At 40.9% G+C, this 14,613-nt stretch overlaps 1 protein-coding gene across 2 annotated transcripts in view; it reads left to right on the top strand.

Annotated features, from left to right (window-relative positions):
• The window catches only part of CAMKMT (calmodulin-lysine N-methyltransferase), a 232,689-nt gene that overhangs the window by 172,699 nt on the left and 45,377 nt on the right, over positions 1-14,613 (top strand). For both annotated transcript variants that reach the window (XM_081904356.1, XM_081904357.1), the window contains exons 4-6: positions 4,836-4,896; positions 12,927-12,981; positions 14,070-14,133. In XM_081904356.1, coding sequence (XP_081760482.1) covers positions 4,836-4,896; positions 12,927-12,981; positions 14,070-14,133 — 180 coding nt within the window. The remainder of the gene's footprint in view (positions 1-4,835; positions 4,897-12,926; positions 12,982-14,069; positions 14,134-14,613) is intronic.

The raw sequence follows: 14,613 nt of genomic DNA, 5'->3' as shown, positions 1-14,613 counted from the left end.
CACTGGTCCTGTTAGCTAGGGATGATGGGAATTGTAGTCCCAAACATCTGGAGGGCTGGAGTTTCCTATGCCTGGGTTAGAGGGAGAAGTGCTGTATTATGCTGTATTATGCAGGGACCTAAACTGTGCAGGAAGCCTCCATGAGTACAGGAGGCATCCTGCATCATGTTTGCCCTCCAACTTTTGTACAGTTGTAAACGCAGGTGGCGCTGTGGGTTAAACCACAGAGCCTAGTATTTGCCGATCACAAGGTCGGCGGTTCGAATCCCCGCGATGGGGTGAGCTCCCGTTGCTCGGTCCCTGCTCCTGCCAACCTAGCAGTTTGAAAGCATGTCAAAGTGCAAGTAGATAAATAGGTACCGCTCTGGTGGAAGGTAAACAGCGTTTCCGTGCGCTGCTCTGGTTTGCCAGAAGCAGCTTAGTCATGCGGGCCACATGACCCGGAAGCTGTACGTCGGCTCCCTTGGCCAATAAAACGAGATTAGCGCCGCAACCCCAGAGTCAATCACAACTGGACCTAATGGTCATGGGTCCCTTTACCTTTACCTTAAATGTATCAAAGGCGACATTGTAGAGGAATATGACATATCAGCATGTTGTTGCTGTCCCTAACATGAATAAATGGAATTGAATAATAGGGCTTAGCTTAATTGATTTCAATGGAACTTAAGCACATTTTACACTCATTTGGATTGGGTCCAAAATGAAAACCCTTTGATTACATTTGCAAAGAGTTTAATTTCTCCTGTTGGTTTCAATGGGCTGGACGGTTCCCAGGCTTTGTGATGAATGAGGAATACATACATCCAGGCAGCATTTTGATCTATAGCTATATTACATCTTTGCATATTATAAAATGTAGGTCAGTACAAGGGAGTAGAAGTCAAAGTGCAAACTCCTCCACATGGCTTGTTAAGCTTATCCCTATTTTGAAAGCCATCAAAGAGGATTACTTACCTGTTCAAGCAAGAGAAGCTTTTCCTTTTACTAAAATTAACAAAGGTATTCTTGCTGCTAGCTTAATGCTTTAGTGGGTAGCGCCGTGTACTTCCATATATGAGACCTCTGTTTGTGAGAGAGTGCTGGCTACTATTATTTTTGTTGTTTCTGCTGCTGTCTGTGCCTGGAATTATTACTGGCATGTTACTTTGTAATACTAAAGGATTGCAGAAAGGTGCATTATGTGTAGCTAGTAGCTGATTGAGTTGTGTGGATTCAGAGGAACCTGTTTACAGTCTTTCCCATTGATGATATGACAGCTGCTACTACCAGGGAACGGAGTGCTAACTTTGTACTGCATTTGTGGCAGTCCCCCAATAAAAGGTAGAGTGACTCACCTGTCATTCAAAGACAAAGTTTAATTTTTCCAAATTGCAAGGTGAGAGAGAAATTCTAGAAGGTTGAGACGTGTCTTGCAATGGCTAGTATTTTGTGACATAACTGAGAACAGTTTGAGGGTTGTTGTTTTTTTTAAAAAAGGGTTTTAATAAAGAAAGTTAGTTTGAGGAAGATTTCAGGTGGTTCTAAATGAGTCACATCTACTAGACATGAAAAATTGCTTTGGTGGATAATTTAAAAAACAAAACGAAACAAAAAACTGGTTTGAAATACAAAGAATACAATCCACACAACAAATGTTCCCTTATGTTGATATGACCCTTTTCTCTGCCATTGCAGCCATCCACACCGGAACAAATTATAGGCAGACATGGGAGATGGATACCACACAGTCCCAAAACTGTGCAACTACCTGGGGGTGGGGGTGGGGGGGCTGGAAGGTTTTTCAAGTTATTCTCCCAGTGTGGCTGAACTTCTTAGCCTTGAGTGGGGCATTAGCACCATTGCTGCAATTAGGAAAGGGCAGAGTAGACTTTGCACTTTGAGCCTTTAATGGTTATGGGGTACAAAATAATCTTTTCACTCATTTCAGTATTGCAATATATATTATGGCAGGAAAACGATCTACAAATAGGCATAAGTTAATTTTTCATACCCATACACCTCAGTCCAAGTTGAAAGTTCTCGATTATGGCTCAGTGGTGGGAAGCACAGGAACTGGTAACCTCAACTGAGCTTGCATCCAAAGAAAGGCAGAGCTCTGGAAAAGCAGTTCTTCACATAGTGGGTGAAGAGCAATATGGATGTAAAAAATAAATAAATTCCACTTTACACCATACTCTCTTTTGGCTGTGTGCTCACTTATAGTGAGCTCGGGAAGGTATCCTATAGGTACCGGGATATGCCTACATACAAACAAACACAGAGACAACTTGTTGTCCTGACTATTTTGGGGGAAACAGGGTAGTGGGATAACGCTTCCTCCATACTGAGAGCTAAGAATGCCCCCCATCTTTGTTGGGGTTTGGCAGAAATCATCCTTACTCTTGAAGAAAACTTTTCCCGTGGGGGCGGGGGGCGGGAGACTTATGGAAGCTAGTTTCATTTCTCTGGGATTTCTACAAAGCATTACTATAATGTGACTCTGATCTAACATAGTGCAGTAGTGTGTATGGATTATCCCTTTCTGCTGGCTGGAGGCCATAGAGGATATAATTTAAATCCTAATGATACCATGGCTAATGAAGATTGCCCTTTAGCTAACAAATGCTCCAAGTTCGCACCATCCTCTGGATGCACAAGAATGAGCATCTCCTTGTGCTCGTTCATGCAAACAGAAAGATCCAGAGGGCTCCCGAGTTCAACCATTGGCTAATAATGAGGAAAAGCTCTTGTAATAGGAAGAACCTTTGCCTTTCTTTCCAAAGGTCAAGCCCATTGATGGTACTCTGACTGCTATTTAAGATTCTTTTGGTGTCGAGAATGCAGTAGGCAATGTGCAGAATACAGTGATAGCAAAGTCCTGTAGACTACTGTTGTTGTTGTTGTCATCATATTGTAGATGCAGGGAGCTGGGAACTATGTCCTGCATATGATTATCTAGTTTATGAGTCCCTGGCTGAGATGAGATTTCAACTATGCACCATAACTGTCATGGTATACCAGCTCACACATACTTTCATTCTCATAATACCAAAACATAACATATTGATTGACCAGGTGAAAATAGGTATATTTGTTATATTTGTACCTCTCCCTTTCTCCATGGAACCCTGAATTGTCATTTTAACCTGATGGCAGGTAAGTTAGGTTAGTCTGAGAGAAAGTGACTTGGCCCTGTGGTACACTCCAGAACTTAGAGTGTGGAAACAAGCTGGGAAGTGGCTCGAACACAGGTGGAAGAAAACTCTTGCGGAATGCAGTCGAATGTCGGGGGCGAGGCTCATCACGACTGACAGTGAACGCAGCAAGGGAGGCATGCTTTGCTGCCTCTATTGCATCCTCATGGTGCCATCCAACAGAGCTTTTCTGGGTAGTGCAGGGCCTCTTACAGTCTGGCCTGATGGATGCAGCAAAACTGATGGTAGCTCACTGAGATTTGTTTGGAAAGCATTTTGAGGATAAAATCACTTGCGTCCATCAACAAACAAATATCAAGGGGTGTCCAGAGCAATGTCTAGTCCTGTTGTGTTGGATGACACTTAGTAAGGCTTGAGGTGTTTGGATCGGTCAAGGTGGCTGCTTGCGCTCTGTACCCTGGCCCCTCTTGACTGATAAAAGCTAGTGGGGAGGGGACAGCTGGCAGAGCCAGGAGGTGATTAATGCCTCCTTATGAGAGGGTATGGTCCCTGGCTGCTTGAAGGAGGCAGTGATAAAACCACTCTTCAATAAACCCTCCCTGGATTCAGGCAATCTAAGTACCAACCACTTGTCAATCTCCTCTTCCTGGGCAAGGTTCTTAAGCAGATGGTCACAAACAAGATCCATGCCCAGATTTGGCTCAGAAACTGCTTTGGGTGCCCTGTATGATTACCTTTGTTGTGAGAGAAATGTGGAGGTGAAATGTGACCCTATTAATTCTCCTTGACCTCTCAACAGCTTTCAGTATTGACTATGCTATCCTTCTGGAGTGGCTGTCTGAGTTACGGGTGGGTGGCAGAGGCAGATTTAGGACAGCAAAGTCTGCCCCTGTGGGTGGCACCACTTTGCAGTGGTTCTGGTCGTACTTGGACAGTCATTTCCAGGGGGTGATTCTTCGGCCCCATGGAGCATTCAGTGTAGGGTTCTGTGTTGCCTTCTCTGCTGTTTAAAATTTACATGAAGCTGCTGAGGGGGCTTATCCGGAGTTTTGGAGTACCTTGTTAGCAATATGCTGATGACGCACAGCTCTATTTCTCCTTTACATCTGCAGGTTTGGCAATGGATATGCTGGACCATTGTCTTGCCTCAGTAATGGACTGGATGAGAGCCAGCCAACTGAAGCTCAATCCAGATAAGGCTGAGGCGCTGTTGGGTGGTTCTCTAGACCGGATGGGTGGGAGCTTACCTGCTCTTGATAAGGTTACCCTCCCTCTAAAGGAGTGGTTACATATCTTGGGGGTACTCCTGTGTCCTTTGCTGTCACTTGAGGCTCAGGTGGCCTCAGTGGCACAGAGTGCCTTCCATAAGCTTTGACTTGTGGCCCAGCTGCACACTGTACTGTTCCCAGTCTCCACTTAGGGCCGCTCTGACAAACAGAATTCAACATCAATAAAGGGCATTTTTGTATGAAACAAGAATGGAACACAACACACACATTCTGGAGAAATATGAGCACACATAGCTATTTTCTTGAACAGAACTCAAACAGCATATATTTCACTTTTTCCTGTTACTTCCTGGCCCATATTTAAAAGTGCAACAAAGGATCACTTTGGACAGATCTAAGTATAGGTTTTAAAAAATTAAGAGAGCCTTTTCTTTTAAAAGTGACCATTTCTCTCTTTCTCTCTCTCTAGGTATCTGGCCTTCTGAAGAGGTACTAGCTTACTACTGCCTGAAGTACCATGAAGTGTTCAGGTACAAAAGCAACCCATAAAAGAACCTTTCCAATCCATTAGTTTTATTATATTTGCATGGTAAAGATTGCTATGATTTAAGTCGTCAGATTCTGTTTTTAAAAGTTCAAGGTGAAAGCATGTTGCTCTTAACAAAGAATTTGGAGCTGCCGTTGGGTACTAATATTGCACAGCAAGCTTTCTACTATATGTCAAAGACTTTTGATTTCCACTCAAGGCGTTTTATTTCACTTTGATTTTTGGGAAACAAAAGTGAGGCGTCAATCGATCAGCACTGATTGTGAAGGTCAGGGGAAAAACAAAAGGCATCTGTTACTGAGTTTACTCTTACTTCTGTTCTGAAAGTCAGTAAAGTATTGTCTGGGAAGGTATATCATAGTTTTAAAGCAGAGCTTTGGCACCAGAATATTTCTTGCACTCTCTGCATGCTTTTTACTATTGTTTTTCTGTATATTTTTCATATTTCGGTACCAGAGGTTTGCAAGGCTCCCCATCTAGACATGCTGGTACAGTACAGAACATGTAATAGATCAAGCTTCCTGACTTTGCTGGGCTTAAGAAATGTGTATGTGGTAGAATCCCAGAAAATTAGGGGCATTTAAGATGTGACATAGCAGGGCAATTTTTGCAGCCGTCTCCCTGCCCTTTTATTCAGTTATTTTGAACGGGAGCGACAGAAGGCCACAAATATGCTCTTGCTTGGGAGAAATGCATCTGTATTTCTAAGTCAACATGGTCAATAGTATGCTACAATGCATAGGGCTAAAAACAAACAAAAGCCAACTTTAATTTACCACTCCATTCACAGATTGCAAAAAATGGTGTGGGGAGGGGAAGTGTTTGTTTGTTTAGGGATGCAAATATATAGAACATTTGGGTGCTTGTCATAGGCCAGCTAAGGGGATCTGGTGACCACCCATATGTTATTAGGTGGCAGCTCTTATCAGCCGCCGCATGGCCATTTGAGTACCACAGGGCCTCCACCCTTGCCGTGAAGACAGATTAGCCTCCTCCTCCTCCTCCTCCTCCTCCTCCTCTTCCTCCTCTAAAAAAGGTGGGGCTGTCTCTATCATTCTCCAATAATGGCCCTATATCTGATCATTCATTGAGATGGGTGTGCCAGCCGGCAGCTGACCAAAGGAGTTCTATTCCTGCCACAACTGGCAATGCTAAAATGAAGATTATTTTAAGAAAGAAAAAGAAAAACCATTGCACCTCTGCCTCTGGTAAACCTCCCAACCTTTCCAAAATTTTCATGCACCATGGTGATGTCAGGCTTGCACCCTTGAAAGACCACTTTGTTGCTGCTAATGCAGCAAAAACAGCACAGGAAGCAAGCAGTTATGATTACAGATAGGTAGCCGTGTTGGTCTGCCATAGTCAAAACAAAAAAAATTTCAAGCAGTTATGAGTTACTGGTCCCTGCAACCACAGCAGGCGCTGTGATTCTCCAGCTGTTTCACTTCACTTCTGGTGGCGTACTCCATTTTCTCTCAAGACAGACAGATACCAGCAAGATGTAGGTTGGTGTATGTCTTTGCACATATTGAACTACTAGTGTTCATTTCTGCTACATGTGCTATATGAGCTGGGTAGGGGACATAGACCTATTTCCTACCTATTATAGATGTTCATTCGGAAATGAAAAACTGACTATATCTATATCTATCATCTATCTATCTATCATCTATCATCTATCTATCATCTATCTATCTATCAATCAATCTTATAGGCCTATACTGTATATAAATTTTGAATATCAAAAATAGATCTGGAATCAACAGCATAGAGCTAATTTCATGAGACTGAATAGCTACTTGTTTGCAGTTTTGCCATCCATACATTAAAAGCCCATGGTTAAATTTTCACTTTTTTTTCAGAGGGAGAACTCTTGCAACAAAAATAGTCAAAGAATCTTATGGCGCCCTAGACACTAACACATTTAATATGGCATAAATATTTGTGGACTCATGCCCTTTTGTCAGGGTGTCCGTGGATACTTAGCGTAATATATTTGTTAGTATTTAAGGTGTCACAACACTCTTTAACGGTTGTTGTTGTTGTTGTATTTGCATATTCACTTGTGTATTTTTGCTCAGTATACTTAAGTCTTCTGCATAATTGCAGGCACCACATTGGATGGTAAGTATGGATGCTGCCCTTCCTTCTGTAATTAAGACCACAAGATATTTTCCTCAGGGATGCATCTGGCTCCGTTTCATGATCTCTGTGGACACAAACAATTAGGTTCTGAATCTGTACATAGCATAGCTGGTACCTCCTAGAGCTCCGTTTTATAACTTCCACAGCAGTCTTTAGGAAATTTAGCTTTGGTCTGGAGGATTGTTCTGGACTTTTTGATGACTGAACATCGGAACGCACCTTATATGCTAGGTGACATTAAGGCAGCATTTTCAGCAGATGATCCGTGACATTTATTTATTTAAAAAACCCTATCTATCTATCTATCATCTATCTATCTATCTATCTATCTATCTATCATCTATCATCTATCTATCTATCTATCTATCTATCTATCTATCTATCTATCATCTATCTATCTATCTATCTATCTATCATCTATCTATCTATCTATCTATCTATCTATCTATCTATCTATCTATCTATCATCTATCTATCATCTATCTATCTATCTATCTATCTATCATCTATCTATCATCTATCTATCTATCTATCATCTATATCTATCTATCTATCTATCTATCTATCTATCTATCTATATCTATCTAATCTATCTATATCTATCTATCTATCTATCTATCTATCTATCTATCTATCTATCTATCATCTATCTATCTATCTATCTATCTATCATCTATCTATCTATCTATCTATCTATCATCTATCTTTCTATCTATCTATCTATCTATCTATCTATCATCTATCTATCTATCTATCTATCTATCTATCTATCATCTATCTATCTATCTATCTACTCTATCTATCTATCTATCTATCTATCTATCTATCTATCTATCTATCTATCTATCTATCTATCTATCATCTATCTATCTATCTATCTCTATCTATCTATCTATCTATCTATCTATCTATCTATCTATCATCTATCTATCTATCTATCTATCTATCATCTATCTATCTATCTATCTATCTATCATCTATCATCTATCTATCTATCTACTGTATCTATCTATCTATCTATCTATCTATCTATCATCTATCTATCTATCTATCTATCTATCTATCTATCATCTCTATCTATCTATATCTATCTATCTATCTATCATCTATCATCTATCTATCATCTATCTATCTATCTATCTATCTATCTATCTATCTATCTATCTATCATCTATCTATCTATCTATCTATCTATCTATCTATCATCTATATCTATCTATCTATCATCTATCTATCTATCTATCTATCTATCTATCTATCTATCTATCTATCATCTATCTATCTATCTATCTATCTAAACAAACTATCCTACCCTTAAGAACTTAAGAAGAATCAGATGGATCAATCCAGTGGCATAATGTTTTCACAGTGGCCAACTAGATGCCTATAGAAAGCATGCAAGTAGGGCCAAGCACAGCAGCACTCCCTGATCCTGCGGTTTCCAGTGCTTGGTATTCTGAAGCATACTGCCCCTGACAGTTGAACACCTATATAGATTTATATTTATATACAATCTATATAGATTTAGGAGCAGGGTACAATGAATAAACTGCAGAGAAAATAAATCAGTACAAAATATTCTGACCAAACATTCTGACCAAATCATTGCAAGTGGGACAGTTTGGGGGCCCAACTAGACTTTTACCAGTCTCCTGCTATGCATCAAAGAAATCCCACTCTTATCCTCCTTATTGAAAGTTCCAGAAATCCAAAAGGAAGTCTTCACTTTCCACCTCAAAAACAACTTCTAGGTATAGCTCTGATAACTACCTGGACACCTGTTTCCCAATGGTAGTTGTGTTCTCACTATCACTATCACCATAGAATTTCATATAATCCTGTTACTCCTGTTAAACTTGAAGTATACTTCAGTATCACACACACACGCACACCACTTTATTTGTATACTGTCTCTTCATAGTTAAAACCATGCTGAAGGTGCCTTACAACATGAAAAAATACATATATGACTAAAGTAGAATAGAACTGTAGAGTTGAAAGGCACTTCAAGGGTCATCTAGTCCAATCCAATCCCCTGAAATGCAGGAATCTCAGCTAAAGCATCCATATGTGACATTTGAAGATGGCTATCGTATCTCCTCTCACTCTCCTCTTTCCCAGTAGTCATAAAGAATAAATAAAACACATCAAAAAGTAGCAGGCTGGAAGATTCTACATAAATCACAAGAAGATATAAAAATAAAAATACAAAAAATAAATCAGTAACAGCAACAAACTCGCCCCCCCCCCGCCCGAAAAAAACCCCTAAACAACACACCAACCCAAGAGTCTGTTCAGCAGTCTCAACTTTTGCAGCTAGAGCCAGTCAGTGACCTCCCTAGGCCAGGTGGGAAAAGGCCTGAAAAGCAGGGAGCAGGTCTTTCAGGACTCACAGCCAAAATGATCACAGCTACTGTAGTATTACTGCAGGAAGTTCACACGCTCAAGTCCCAATATGCTCACTAGTCCAACAACAACAACAACAACAACAATTGTTATTATTGTTATTATTTATTTATTTATACCCTGCCCATCTGGCTGAGTTTCCCCAGCCACTCTGGGCTGCTCCCAATCGATTGTTGAAAACAATACAGCATTAAATATTAAAAACTTCCCTAAACAGGGCTGTCTTCAGATGTCTTTAAAAAATAGGATAGCTGCTTATTTCCTTGACATCTGAAGGGAGGGCATTCCACAGGGCAGGCGCCACTACCGAGAAGGCCCTCTGTCTGGTTCCCTGTAACCTCACTTGCAATGAGGGAACCGCCAGAAGGCCCTTGGCGCTGGATCTCAAGGTACTATATTTCATAGTAGACAATCTCCAAGCTGCACCTAGGAATCCCATTCAGTCTGCCAACCCCCCTTTGCTACAACTCCAGTGGATTTGTCATACTGGGGCCTGACACAATTCTGAAAACCTTGTCCTCTGACAAAGACCCAGACCTCCCCAAGCCTGGAGACTCTATCCCATTTCAGCACTGATCTGGAAGACCTTGGTATCCAGGGCCTCACCAGGCCTGCCTTCAGAAGTTGCCCAGGAAGGGCCCTTGGAGTGGACCCTCTGATTCACCTGCAGCAGAAGACAAAGAGGAAGGCCAAACTTCCTCCCAGTGTCAGAGAGCATAGTTGTCAGAAATTCCTGGCTCAGCAAAAGAGTGCATGCCTGAAAGCCCAAGTGAACAACTTGAGATTAAGGGACTCCTTGGAAAGAAAGGGCTCCTGAGGGCAGAAGTAAGTGTGTACAGCTGGTCCTGGATGGAGCCTGAGGGACCAGACTATATAAGCCCTCAGTTGAGGTCTGCTAGCTGATGGACCACCACGCGTCTTTCCCCTTCCAGGCCAGCCTTTCTCAACCCAGGGTCCAGACATGGTGTTGGACTCCAATTCCCACCATTCCTAGCCATCCTGGCCAGGGTCAGGCATGATGGGAGCTGTAGTCCAGCAACCTCTAGGAACCCAAGGTTGAGAAAGGGTGTCGGAGACTCTTGCAACCTGTGTTTTGCCCTACCTCTTGACTGCCTTCCCATATTGTTGCTGACTTCAGGATCTCTACTCAATTACTCTGTCCTCTGGACTGTGTTTGATTCTGGCTTGCTTTAATCTGCTTGATTACAACTCCTCCTCAACTCTGTTTTCTGGCCTGTTGCGATTCAGTTCTCGGCCAGAGGTTGACCTTATGTGGAACTGTAACTCTAGTGGTTTGATTTACCTCCCAATGGCGCAGTCTTTCATTGTCTCTCAAGACAGACAGATGCCAGCAACAACAGTATAAGTTTAAATTTTCCAAAGGCAGACTTCTACAATGTCCTTGTCATGAGTTTGCTGCAAAACAAAACAAAACCCAAATGAGCATTATACCAAATATATTGGGTTTCTTGTCCCCCGCACCCCACCAGCCTCCAGTAGCTTCCTATGCGCAGTTCCACATGCTTGTGTTGAAGCATGGGTGGTATTCAACTAGTCCTATTGAAATTATTAGACCTAACTTACTCATGTTCATTAATTTCAGTGGGTCTACTCTGAGTAAAATTTAATTGAATCCCATATCTTTCAGACACCTCCATTATGTTTGAAATGAATAAACAAACCTTATTAAAACTTACAAAACACCGCTCCCATGCTGATGTGTATCTCTGTTGTTGTTGACTGAATTTATATACCACCCTATACCCAAAGGTCTCAGGGTGGTTCACAGAACAAAATCAAAATATAAAACAAAATATATAATCAAAATAAAAACAACAACCCAATAACCCTCCTCCCCAAAACCTCCACATTTTAAAAGGGCATAGGATGTCAATCAAATCAACTGAAGGCCTGGTTAGAAAGGAATGATTTTGCCTGGCACCTAAAAGTGTATAATGAAGGCACCAGGTGAACTTCCTTGGGGAAAGCATTCCACAGACAGGGAGCCACTGCAGAGAAGGCCCGTTCTTGTGTTGCCACCCTCCGGACCTCTCAAGGAGGAGGCACACATAGAAGGACCTCACGATATGATCTCAGGGTCCGCGTAGGTTCATATGGAAAGAGGCAGTCCTTGAGGTATTACGGTCCTGAGCAATTTAAGGCTTTATAAAACCAGCATTTTTAATCCCAGAAACTAATTGGTTGCAAGTGCAGTCGGACCAGGATCAGTGTAATATGCTCAAACTGTCTACAAGGAAAAGTCAGCCTGTGTTCTTACTGGTTGCTCCTTAGTTATCACTTCCATGAGGAGGCTCACCAAAAGCTTACCCTAAACACTTTTAGGAGTGATTTGACTACTTTATTTATTTAGGAATTTTATGAAAATATTTTTATTATTTTTCTTTGTGTGGTTTCCATTCTGGTATATTTTATGCTATACAATAGAACTCGTAACCTGCCTTGAATTATTTTTATCCACCAAGAGTTTTAAATATCCCAGCAAATGTCTATCATAAAACGGTATTTTCTTGCATAAAGGTTGTGGCTGCCAATGAACTTTGAAATAAATTAATAAAAATGTGCACATCAGATACTTAGCATTCTCATTTGTCATCTTTAAGGAAACAACTGATGTTGCACAAACTTTTTGATTTTTACTCTATGGGCACCAGTCAAAGCTTACTTACTTTTGAACAATCCCACAGATATCAATGGGAATTTCTTAAAAGCAAATTTACTTGGCACAAAGCAGTTGTGCTAAGAGGGTTTTTAAAAAACAAACAAAAAAAAAAACAACTAGGATCTTTTGTAGGCCATTTGTAATTAAAGTGCTAATTATGAGCTAAAATTTCCACCTGTGCATAGCAAAGAAAGAAAGAAAGAAAGAAAGAAAGAAAGAAAGAAAGAAGGAAAGAAAGACACACACAGCTGAGCTGTGTACTTATTTTAAATGTCAGAGTTTCTGTTACAAATTTCAACTATTTCATTCCATGGTTCTCCAGAGGGTGGGAGCAAGAGTGAGCGGGAGAAATTATATTAATTCTTTCATTTACTTGTCTAACTGTTTTTGAACGAATGAATGTGAATTAACAGTGTTATCCTTTCCTAACAATTATCTTTCGTTACTCTAGCTAGTTTAGTTCTAAAAGACAGTGCCATTGACAAGGAATGGTTGGGGGGGGGGGAGAGAACCTTCTCGGATTTTTTTTCAGCTCAGCGGTGGTAATGTTGCACTGAGCACTAATGAGGGAACCCCCACTGGTTTGCCTGCTTTGTGACTTTTCTATTTCATAATTATTTTTAAAACGCAAAACGACATGAGGTAGCCCGGTCATGCCTCTGCTACTTCCTGGTACCTCCGCGCCGCACTACAGATAGCAATTTGTTCTTGTAACATATATGTCTCTCTGGCCATTTTCATCTAATTTGTATGGGTTCTACCATTTCTTTTCTCTCTTTCAGGGGCCTTGCTGTGTGTGAGCTAGGGGGTGGCATGACATGCTTGGCTGGGCTTATGGTAGGTCTTTTCTCAATTCCAATCCTATTCAGAGGGAGGAACAAAGGGGAAAAAAATGTTCCAGTGCCTCCAACTGCTGGGTCAGAGAACTGTCAACAGAATCAGCTGCGGTCAAGCTGCAGAGTCTTGAGAGACCTTCTAGATTGACTTGCTTTCGTATCATATTGATTTTATGGTTGCCTCGATGAGCAGAAACATTTTACCTCAGTGTAGTCAATATCTCTTGTTGTGACATTCCAGGCCACGTACGGTCTGTCTTTCATTGCCATAGCTGAAGCTTCCCCCCTCCTCAGATTATAGTCCCCCCCCCCATTTGCTAAGATACAGGAATAGCCTGGCGAATCACAGTTGGAGCACCATGATATAGCTGCTAATGTTTTGCCTGCATTATTACACCAACAAACATGATCCAGAGCTCTCGGTAATTAGATTCTTTTGAATTAGATTGGCCATTCAGGAGCGTCATTCACCATTCTCTGGGTTCTGAGTCATGTATTCAGGAGATATTATGTAGCAGTGCAGTGCATTAGACAAGTTTTTATGTCTCTACAAATAAAAGCATATTGTTACACTGATTGGCATTTGACAAACCTGTCGTTCTTACACAATGTGTCGAGGTTACAGCCCAATGTGCGAGCATGTCAAAGCTCACAAAAAAATTACCCTTACAAAGCCATCTGCCTGCAATGCAAAGTTATATGAAGGGCATCAGGCAGTCAGACAGAAGCAAGCTGAAAGGCAGAGTGACAGCCTCGTATGATGGCTCTACTAGATAAACAGAAGCCCGCAAATGAAAGCCTCTCAGAATACCATCATCCGCTGTCACAATGCAATTACGGAACAGAATGATAGCAAGATAGAGGCTCCCGCAAATGGAATGATAAAAGTATTGACTGATTTGATTGAATGATTAAAATAATGCAGACATAAAATGAAAAAAGATTGAAGACTGTTACAGAGAAATAGGTGAGGAAGCATGATACTGAAGGCTTGTCACTCCTGTCTTCACTTCCACACAGACAAGCATATTTGCTCATTGTTTGCTGTGCTCCCCCCCCTCTCTCTCTTCCCCCACCCCCACCTTCCAGGTTGCTATTTCTGCAGATGTCAAAGAAGTTCTGTTAACTGATGGAAATGAAAAGGCCATCAAAAGTATCCTTATTCAGATAGAAAACTGGTCTGTTGGACTCGTTCCTTTTTCACTACCTGAGCAACAATTGATATAAAAGGACAGCAAGGGGTCCATATAATAATATATGCATACGTACACATACCCACTGTAAGTAATTAAGAATATATAATGTTATTAAATAGATTTACAGTGTTCCCTAGGGGAAAAAATTCACACTCTCTTTTACATTAAAAAAGAAGTGTGCTTGTTCTGAAAGAAAGAATCAAGAAACATGATAAATACTGATCCCATGTTATGTAAGTATTCAAATCAGTTCTGTTTAAAGTTATACAACAGCAGACCTTACAATTCCAGTTTTGCAGATTTCCCAGTTGCTGGTCTACTTTACATTGGTTTTGCTTCAAGATATTGACATTTTATATTGAATAAATATATGTGTTACATATATATTTATCCAAAATTAGTCAAAATTAGTGATATCCAAAATTAGTCATACTCGT

Source organism: Podarcis melisellensis (genome assembly GCF_964234715.1).
Source record: "Podarcis melisellensis genome assembly, chromosome: 3".
NCBI lineage: Eukaryota > Metazoa > Chordata > Lepidosauria > Squamata > Lacertidae > Podarcis > Podarcis melisellensis.
The sequence above is the reverse complement of the archived record's forward strand: the minus strand, read 5'-3'. Positions and strand labels throughout refer to the sequence as shown.